At 48.3% G+C, this 10,171-nt stretch overlaps 4 protein-coding genes across 4 annotated transcripts; all 4 read left to right on the top strand.

The window, feature by feature from the left end:
- The first annotated feature begins 464 nt into the window (after positions 1-464).
- LOC130039245 (ferritin heavy chain-like) lies at positions 465-1,019 on the top strand. Its single transcript, XM_056131094.1, has one exon. The coding sequence runs from the start codon at positions 465-467 to the stop codon at positions 1,017-1,019; it is 555 nt and encodes a 184-aa protein (XP_055987069.1).
- Positions 1,020-1,790: 771 nt separating this feature from the next.
- On the top strand, positions 1,791-2,690 carry LOC130039244 (ferritin heavy polypeptide-like 17). Its single transcript, XM_056131093.1, has 3 exons — positions 1,791-1,912; positions 2,125-2,239; positions 2,331-2,690. The coding sequence occupies exons 1-3, from the start codon at positions 1,791-1,793 to the stop codon at positions 2,688-2,690; spliced, it is 597 nt and encodes a 198-aa protein (XP_055987068.1).
- A 971-nt stretch (positions 2,691-3,661) lies between these two features.
- On the top strand, positions 3,662-4,216 carry LOC130039243 (ferritin heavy chain-like). The gene has a single exon (XM_056131092.1). The coding sequence runs from the start codon at positions 3,662-3,664 to the stop codon at positions 4,214-4,216; it is 555 nt and encodes a 184-aa protein (XP_055987067.1).
- Positions 4,217-6,985: 2,769 nt separating this feature from the next.
- LOC130039242 (ferritin heavy chain-like) lies at positions 6,986-7,540 on the top strand. Its single transcript, XM_056131090.1, has one exon. It carries the CDS (start codon positions 6,986-6,988, stop codon positions 7,538-7,540), a length of 555 nt encoding a protein of 184 aa, XP_055987065.1.
- The last annotated feature ends 2,631 nt before the right edge of the window (positions 7,541-10,171 follow it).

The raw sequence follows: 10,171 nt of genomic DNA, 5'->3' as shown, positions 1-10,171 counted from the left end.
TGGCCCCACCGTCCATTATAATTTCAGGTGAAATATAGGAAACGGAAGGGAAATTTACAGAAACTGTACATGTTTTTTCTCCAGAGGTAAAGCCCAAACATGGTGAAAGTAAGCAAAAACTGAGTACCTCATGCTGTTTCACTAATAAAAATTAAAAAAAAAAAACTGGAGTCAGGCTCTCAGCACAAAACTGCTTTGCTTGCCACGGACTCTTTAGCAAGCCTCTCAAGTGCGGAGCTGCCTCCGCCATTTTCTGGGACTGTGGTGACTTCCGCATCGGATCCCCGCAGATCTGACCCCTGACCCTGTCCCCAGACATGCGCACATGGTCACGCCCCACCCCGTATATAAGAAGCTCGCACGCACTGAAGGCTCCTGGCGAACCCTTCTCCGTGCAAGGCACAGCCAGCCGTCCGTTCAGGGCCTCAGCTTCGCTGCTTTCCAGGAGTCCCCGGGCCACCGCCATGTCAGCTTCTCTGCCAGTGCCACGGTCCTCTGTGCACCAGAACCTCGCTGCTGACTGCGACGATGCCATCAACACGCAAATCCACCTGGAGCTCAGCACCTCGTACGTGTACCTGTCCATGAGCTACTACTTCGACAGGGGGGATGTGGGCCTGGGGCGCTTCTCCCGCTACTTCCGGGAGCTGTTCGGAGAGGTGTTCGAGCGGGCCGAGAAGCTGATGCAGCTGCAGAACCGGCGGGGCGCACAGCTCTTCTTCTACGACATCCAGAAGCCCCACAAAGATGCCTGGGAGGGCTGCCTGAACGCCATGGACTTTGCCTTGATTCTGCACAAGATCATCAATGACGGCCTGTGCGATCTGTACCAGCTGGCCGCCAATATGCAGGATAGCTACCTGTGCTACTACCTGGAGAACCAAGTCCTTCCTCAGCAAGACCAGTGTCTCAAGGAGCTGCAGGAACATGTCTCCACCCTGCATAAGATGGCTGTTCCGGAAGAGTACCTCTTTGACCACAAGACTGGTCTTGATGGTGATGGAGACAAAAAGGACTGAGTCTACACTGCCTTCCCCATATAGTTGTGGTTCAGGGGACTTCCCCTGGTCACTTTACTTTGCCTGCCTGTTGCAGTATGGTTTTTGTCACTGTTTGGTTTAGTTAATTTCAAAGACTTTTTTTGTTGCAAGCGTTAATGTAATTTTTGTTTTAATAATTCCCCTGGATGTTAGATTCATCCATTCTTCCTTAACATTTTTGAGGCGGTATCTGGAGAACACTGACTTCCACCAAGTCCCCACCTGGATTAAGATTGTGAGGCCAGGAGAAAAGTCTACGGAAATTAAATGTGCAAGGTAAGTATCACTTTAGTAATATGAGGTGGGGTGGTTGTGGTTGGAGCGATAATAAAGCAGGTAGAATGTTTGCATTCCATGTGGCTCACATTAAATAGGTCCAGCAAGCACTCCTGGGCTGATAAGATATCAGGAATCTGGGGATAAGAAGCTAGAGCATTGTCTGCTGTTTTCCCAAAATGAAATATATACACACGCTAGTCACAAACACTGACATATGCTAACACACACAGTCAGATGGTGTATTTCGTTCAGGGGTACAGAGAAGGGTACTAAATTGGACCTAATTAAACAAAAAGGTCTGATTTGAAGGGGCAGAAGATGATTTTGATCCAGTCCATCAGCCTCAAAAAGATTATGTATTGAAGGCCTCCTGCAAAACAACATACATACTATTTATACTTTGTGTGTAAAGAATTGTAAATATTCCTTAAAGCCTAAATTTATATTTCAGAATCTAAGTAATAACAGTACATGAAGTCTGGGAAGTACACATGCCCTGCTCCACACAGAATTGCTCCACTTCATGAATTCTCAGATGAAATCCATAGTGCTCACGATTTACCATCCTCATCTGAAAATGTAGGGGCTTCCAGGTAGGTCCATTGGGCTGCCCATAGGGTTTAGCCCTGACGCTCACCTTTGACATACACACACACTTCACCTGAGCCTAGCCCCCTGCCTCACAAGCTCTATAAACGATACAGCCCACCCACTTGCTCACAAAACGTTCATAGGGCAGACACAGGGAGACATCAAACCTGCCTTTCAGCATCTTAGCCACCCTGTCACCTGTTCCTCCCAACAGTGCCTGTACCTCTGCCATGGTGACCCTGCAACTGTCTGAAATTCTCCAGAACTATGCTCTGCAGTGCGACGCTACCAATAGCAGCCATATCAGTGGGAAGTTCAATGCATCCTACGTGTTTTAAGCGATGGGCTACTTCTTCAGGCAGAAGACATGATGCTGATGCACTTCTCCCGCTACTTTCTGCATCTGTGCCTTGAGGCTAGGGATCGGGCAGAGAAGCTGATGCACCTGGAGAACCTGCATGGGACTTGCCTCTGCCTGCTTGTATCCAGCAGCCAGCCTGGGAGGACTGGAAGAGTGGCCTACAGGGCAAGGAGCATGCCTTTATCTTGAAGAAGAACATCAATCAGGAGTACATTGGTCTGCACCAGATGGCGAGTAACCTGCACGAAAACCACCACTGTGCATTCCTAGAGAGCCACTTCCTTCTCCAGAAAGTCCAGGCCATCAAGGAGCTAGCCTATCATTTCATCTGCCAGCACAAGATGGCGTCCCCAGATGCCCCTATGTCCCATTACATCCTTGAACATTTGCTTCTGGGTGAAGCTGACAGAAAGGATTGAGCCTGGACTGCCGTCTTGGCTGACTCAGGGTGTGGTGGATACTTCCCCAGGGTCACTCTGCCTGATATGCCCCATTGCTTTTGCCTGTCCTAAGGTTGAGTTCAGTTTTCCTTGTGATCTTTGCTGTTTTTTTCCAATAAAGTTACATGGTTTGAGAGAAAGTATCATTGTTTTATGTACTAACTGCTTTTTTTCCCTTTAAGATTAAAATGGGTATCCAGGAGTCCCCGCCCCCGCTACCAAGGCCTGGGAGCTCTTGCAGAATTTCTAGTGATGGAACTCTGCAAAATGCAAGGAAATATTTCCCTTAGCAACAATATAGAGGTGGTGGGGGATTTGTGATCCCTGTGACTATGGTGACTGACTTGAAAAGCACATCCCTAATGGCCCTGGGAAAGAAGGGAAGGGGATAGCAGAGGGTGGGTGTAAATCCAGTGGGGCTGGGCTAGAGGCAGCTTTGAGGGGGGTGTTCAGTCCTGGATGTTACAGAGCACCAGCTTGTGGGGGAGCTTCCCCAAACCCCATTGTATTTCTCAAGTGAAAAATGGAAACGGGAGGGAAATTTACAGAAACTGTAAGTTTCTTCTCCAGAGGTAAAGCTCACACAAAGTGAAAGTAAACAAAAACTGGAGTACCTCATGGTGTTTCACTAATAAAAATTTAAAAAAAAAACTGGAGTTAGGCGCTCAGCACAAACCTGCTTTGCTTGCCACGGACTCTTTAGCAAGCCTCTCAAGTGCGGAGCTGCCTCCGCCATTTTCTGGGACTGTGGTGACTTCCGCATCGGATCCCCGCAGATCTGACCCTTGACCCTGTCCCCAGACATGCGCACACAGTCACGCCCCACCCCGTATATAAGAAGCTCGCACGCACTGAAGGCTCCTGGCGAACCCTTCTCCGTGCAAGGCACAGCCAGCCGTCCGTTCAGGGCCTCAGCTTCGCTGCTTTCCAGGAGTCCCCGGGCCACCGCCATGTCAGCTTTCCTGCCAGTGCCACTGTCCTCTGTGCACCAGAACCTCGCTGCTGACTGCGACGATGCCATCAACACGCAAATCCACCTGGAGCTCAGCACCTCGTACGTGTACCTGTCCATGAGCTACTACTTCGACAGGGGGGATGTGGGCCTGGGGCGCTTTTCCCGCTATTTCCGGGAGCTGTTTGGAGAGGTGTTCGAGCAGGCTGAGAAGCTGATGCAGCTGCAGAACCAGCGGGGCGCTCAGCTCTTCTTCCACGACATCCAGAAGCCTCACAAAGATGCCTGGGAGGGCTGCCTGAACGCCATGGACTTTGCCTTGATTCTGCACAAGATCATCAATGACGGCCTGTGCGATCTGTACCAGCTGGCCACCAATATGCAGGATGGCTACCTGTGCTCCTACCTGGAGACCCAAATCCTGCCTCAGCAAAACCAGTGTCTCAAGGAGCTGCAGGAGCATGTCTTCATCCTGCATAACATGGCTGTTCCGGAAGAGTACCTCTTTGACCACAAGACTGGTCTTGATGGTGAAGGCGACAAAAAGGACTGAGTCTACACTGCCTTCCCCATATAGTTGTGGTTCAGGGGACTTCCCCTGGTCAGTTTACTTTGCTTGCTTGTTGCAGTATGGTTTTTGTCACTGTTTGGTTTAGTTAATTTCAAAGACTTTCTTGTTGCAAGCGTTAATGTAATTTTTGTTTTAATGATTCCCCTGGATGTTAGATTCATCCACTCTCCCCTTAACATTTTTGAGGTGGTATCTGGAGAATACTGAATTCCACCCAGTCCCCTCCTGGATTAAGATTTTGAGGACAGGAGAAAAGTCTATAGAAACTGAAAGTGTAAGGTAAGTATCACTTTAGAAAAACTGTGGTCATGGAGGGTGCGGGTGGAGCTATGATAAAACAGGTAGAGTACTCGCATTGCATGCAGCTCGGGTTAAATATGTCAAACAAGCCCTCCAGGGGTGATATGATATCAAAACTTTAGGAATAAATTAATAATATATAATGATAATAATAGTAGTAAGGTAAGAATCACCGTAGAAGAATTGTGGTCATGGACAGTTGGGGTGGAGCTATAATAAAACAGTTAGTGTACTTGCATGAAGCTCATGCTCAATAGGTATAAAAAGCCCTCCAAGAGTGGTATGATATTAGAAATCAGGAATAATAAGCCAGAACAGTGTGCTGTTATCACAACTGAAATAAACACACATACATTACAAAGACTCACACAAACCCACACACAGGTAGAGGGTGGGTTTCATTCTGGGTAAGGGAAAGGTACAAGTTAGGAGCTGAATCAACGAAAATTTTCTTATCTGAATGGGCAGAGGACGATTTTGATCCAGTGCTGATAGCAGCCTCAAAAATATTAGGCATTAAAAGCCTCCCACAACACAATACACATGTGATTTATAGTTTGTGTGTAGTATAAAAATTTAAATATATGTATAATTGTAATTTATACCTCAGAAGCTAATTAAGATCAGTACATGAAATCTGGGAAGTACACATGCCCTTCTCCACACAGAACAGCTCCACTTCATGAAGGCTCGGAAGAAACCCACAATGCTCACAACTTAAATCTGAAAATAAAGGGGCTTCCATTTGGGTCCCAGTGGGCTCCCCACAGGATGCATCCCCACCCTCACCCATGACATACACATGCATATAACCTGAGCCCAGCCCTCCCCACCTACATGCCCTATAAACAAGACAGCCCACCCACATCCGGATTCTCACAAAAACTTCATAGGGCAGACACAGGGGCAGATCAAAGCTGCCTTTAGCATCTTAGCCACACCTGTCACCTGTTCCTCCCAACAGTGCCTGTACCTCTGCCACTGCAACCATGCAGCTGTCTGAAATTCTCCAGAACAATGCTCTGCCGTGCAAGGTTAGCGACTGCTGACAAATCAATGGGGTGTCCTACTGTTCCAGTCGATGGGCTACTTCTTCAGGCAGGACAGCTTGGTGCTGATACATCGAATCTCCTGCTACTTTCTGCGTCTGTCTCTAGAGGCTAGGGATCAAGCAGAGAAACTGATGCACATGCTGAACCTGTCTGTGGCCTGCCTCTGTCTTGGCCCTATCCAGAAGACACCCTGGGAAGACTGGGATTCAAGGAGCATGGCTTTTTCCTGGAGAAGAACATCAATTAGGGGCCTGCTCTATATGCACCGGCTGGACAGTAACCTGCAGGACGGCCATTCATGCTCTCCTGGAGAGCGATTTTCTGCTCCAGAAAGACCAGAATATCGAGGAGCTAGCCGGCCATCTCACCACCATGGCAAGATGGCATCAGCAGACACATCAATGTCCAATGACTCTTTGAACATTTCATTCTGAGTTAAGGCAAGAGAAAGGACTCAGGGTGCGGTGGATATTTCTGGGGACAATCTGCTAGATATGTCATATTTTTGCCTGCCCTAATTTTAACTTCAGTTATACTCATGATCTTTTGTGTTGTTTTCCAATAAAGTTACGTAGTTTGAGAGAAAGTATCATTATTTAATGTACTAACCGTTTTCACCCTTTAAGCTTAAAATGGGTGTCCAGGAGTCCCCGCCCCCGCCTGCAAGTCCTGGGAGCTCTTGCAGAATTTCTAGTCCATGGGACTCTGCAAAGCACAAGGAAGTGTTTCCTTTAGTAACAAAATGGAGGGGCTGGGGAGGGTGGGATCCCTGTGACTGCATTGACTGACTTGAAAAGCATACACCTACTGGCTTTGGAAAAGCTGGGATGGGGACAGAAGAGGTGGGGTGGTAATCCAATGGACCTGGGCCAGTAAAGGTAGTTTTGAGGCGGGTTCATTCCAAGTTGCTACAGAGCACCAGGACGTGGGGGCGTGGCCCATGCCTCCATTATATTTCTCAGGTGAAATATAGCAAACAGAAGGGAAATTTACAGAAACTGTTCATGTTTTTTCTCCAGAGGTAAAGCCCAAACATGGTAAAAGTAAGTAAAAACTGGAGTACCTCATTGGTGTTTCACTAATAAAAGGTTTAAAAAAAACTGGAGTCAGGCGCTCAGCAAAAAACTGTTTTGCTTGCCAGGGACTCTTTAGCAAACCTCTTCAGTGCAGAGCTGACTCCGCCATTTTCTGGGGCTGTGGCGACTTCCGCATCAGATCCTCACAGATCTGACCCCTGACCCTGTCCCCTGACATGCGCACACGGTCACGCCCCACCCCGTATATAAGAAGCTCGCACGCACTGAAGGCTCCTGGCGAACCCTTCTCCGTGCAAGGCACAGCCAGCCGTCCGTTCAGGGCCTCAGCTTCGCTGCTTTCCAGGAGTCCCCGGGCCACCGCCATGTCAGCTTTTCTGCCAGTGCCACAGTCCTCTGTACACCAGAACCTCGCCACTGACTGCGAGGATGCAATCAACAAGCAAATCCACCTGGAGCTCAGCACCTCATACGTGTACCTGTCCATGAGCTACTACTTCGACAGGGGGGATGTGGGCCTGGGGCGCTTTTCCCGCTACTTCCGGGAGCTGTTCGGAGAGGTGTTCGAGCGGGCCGAGAAGCTGATGCAGCTGCAGAACCGGCGGGGCGCTCAGCTCTACTTCCATGACATCCAGAAGCCCCACAAAGATGCCTGGGAGGGCTGCCTGAACGCCATGGACTTTGCCTTGATTCTGTACAAGATCGTCAATGACGGCCTGTGCGATCTGTACCAGCTGGCCACCAATATGCAGGATGGCTACCTGTGCTACTACCTGGAAAATCAAGTCCTTCCTCAGCAAGACCAGTGTCTCAGGGAGCTGGAGGAGCATGTCTCCACCCTGCATAAGATGGCTGTTCCGGAAGAGTACCTCTTTGACCACAAGACTGGTCTTGATGGTGATGGAGACAAAAAGGACTGAGTCTACACTGCCTTCCCCATATAGTTGTGGTTCAGGGGACTTCCCCTGGTCACTTTACTTTGCTTGCCTGTTGCAGTATGGTTTTTGTCACTGTTTGGTTTAGTTATTTTCAAGACATTTTTTGTTGCAAGCGTTAATGTAATTTTTGTTTTAATAATTCCCCTGGATGTTAGATTCATCCATTCTCCCTTAACATTTTTGAGGCAGTATCTGGAGAACACTGACTTCCACCAAGTCCCCACCTGGATTAAGATTGTGAGGCCAGGAGAAAAGTCTACGGAAATTAAATGTGCAAGGTAAGTATCACTTTAGTAATATGAGGTGGGGTGGTTGTGGTTGGAGCGATAATAAAGCAGGTAGAATGTTTGCATTCCATGTGGCTCACATTAAATAGGTCCAGCAAGCCCTCCTGGGCTGATAAGATATCAGGAATCCGGGGATAAGAAGCTTGAGCATTGTCTGCTGTTTTGCCAAAATGAAATATATACACACGCTAGTCACAAACACTGACATATGCTAACACACAAAGTCAGATGGTGTATTTCATTCAGGGGTACAGAGAAGGGTACTAAATTGGACCTAATTAAACAAAAAGGTCTGATTTGAAGGGGCAGAAGATGATTTTGATCCAGTCCATCAGCCTCAAAAAGATTATGTATTGAAGGCCTCCTGCAAAACAACATACATACTATTTATACTTTGTGTGTAAAGAATTGTAAATATTCCTTAAAGCCTAAATTTATATTTCAGAATCTAAGTAATAACAGTACATGAAGTCTGGGAAGTACACATGCCCTGCTCCACACAGAATTGCTCCACTTCATGAATTCTCAGATGAAATCCATAGTGCTCACGATTTACCATCCTCATCTGAAAATGTAGGGGCTTCCAGGTAGGTCCATTGGGCTGCCCATAGGGTTTAGCCCTGACGCTCACCTTTGACATACACACACACTTCACCTGAGCCTAGCCCCCTGCCTCACAAGCTCTATAAACGATACAGCCCACCCACTTGCTCACAAAACGTTCATAGGGCAGACACAGGGAGACATCAAACCTGCCTTTCAGCATCTTAGCCACCCTGTCACCTGTTCCTCCCAACAGTGCCTGTACCTCTGCCATGGTGACCCTGCAACTGTCTGAAATTCTCCAGAACTATGCTCTGCAGTGCGACGCTACCAATAGCAGCCATATCAGTGGGAAGTTCAATGCATCCTACGTGTTTTAAGCGATGGGCTACTTCTTCAGGCAGAAGACATGATGCTGATGCACTTCTCCCGCTACTTTCTGCATCTGTGCCTTGAGGCTAGGGATCGGGCAGAGAAGCTGATGCACCTGGAGAACCTGCATGGGACTTGCCTCTGCCTGCTTGTATCCAGCAGCCAGCCTGAGAGGACTGGAAGAGTGGCCTACAGGGCAAGGAGCATGCCTTTATCTTGAAGAAGAACATCAATCAGGAGTACATTGGTCTGCACCAGATGGCGAGTAACCTGCACGAAAACCACCACTGTGCATTCCTAGAGAGCCACTTCCTTCTCCAGAAAGTCCAGGCCATCAAGGAGCTAGCCTATCATTTCATCTGCCAGCACAAGATGGCGTCCCCAGATGCCCCTATGTCCCATTACATCCTTGAACATTTGCTTCTGTGTGAAGCTGACAGAAAGGATTGAGCCTGAACTGCCGTCTTGGCTGACTCAGGGTGTGGTGGATACTTCCCCAGGGTCACTCTGCCTGATATGCCCCATTGCTTTTGCCTGTCCTAAGGTTGAGTTCAGTTTTCCTTGTGATCTTTGCTGTTTTTTTCCAATAAAGTTACATGGTTTGAGAGAAAGTATCATTTTTTTATGTACTAACTGCTTTTTTTCCCTTTAAGATTAAAATGGGTATCCAGGAGTCCCCGCCCCCGCTACCAAGGCCTGGGAGCTCTTGCAGAATTTCTAGTGATGGAACTCTGCAAAATGCAAGGAAATATTTCCCTTAGCAACAATATAGAGGTGGTGGAGAATTTGGGATCCCTGTGACTGTGGTGACTGACTTGAAAAGCACAGCCCTACTGGCTCTGGGAAAGTAGGAAAGCAGAAAGCAGAGGGTGGGGTGGTAACACTGGGGGCTGGGAGGAAGGCAGGTGTGAGGGGGGTTTAGTCCGAGATGTTACAGACCACCAGCGTGTGGGGGTACGGACTCACCCTCCATTATAATTGTCAAGTGAAATATAGGATATGGAAGGGAAATTTAAAGAAACTGTAGATGTTTATTCTCCAGAGGTAAAGCCCAAACATGGTGAAAGTAAGCAAAAACTGGAGTACCTCATGGTGTTTCACTAATAAAAATTTAAAAAAAAACTGGAGTCAGGCGCTCAGCACAAAACTGCTTTGCTTGCCAGGGACTCTTTAGCAAGTGCGGAAATGGCTCCGCCATTTTCTGGGGCTGTGGTGACTTCCGCATCGGATCCCTGCAGATCTGACCTCTGACCCTGTCCCCGGACATGCGCACATGGTCACGCCCCACCCCGCATATAAGAAGCTCGCACGCACTGAGGCTCCTGGCGAACCCTTCACCGTGCAAGGCACAGCCAGCCGTCCGTTCAGGGCCTCAGCTTCGCTGCTTTCCAGGAGTCCCCGGGCGACCGCC

The sequence above is a fragment of the Sorex fumeus genome, unplaced genomic scaffold (assembly GCF_029834395.1).
Source record: "Sorex fumeus unplaced genomic scaffold, SorFum_2.1 ptg000086l, whole genome shotgun sequence".
Taxonomy (NCBI): Eukaryota; Metazoa; Chordata; class Mammalia; order Eulipotyphla; family Soricidae; genus Sorex; species Sorex fumeus.
Note: the sequence above shows the minus strand (reverse complement) of the source record. Positions and strands in the feature narration are given on the sequence as shown.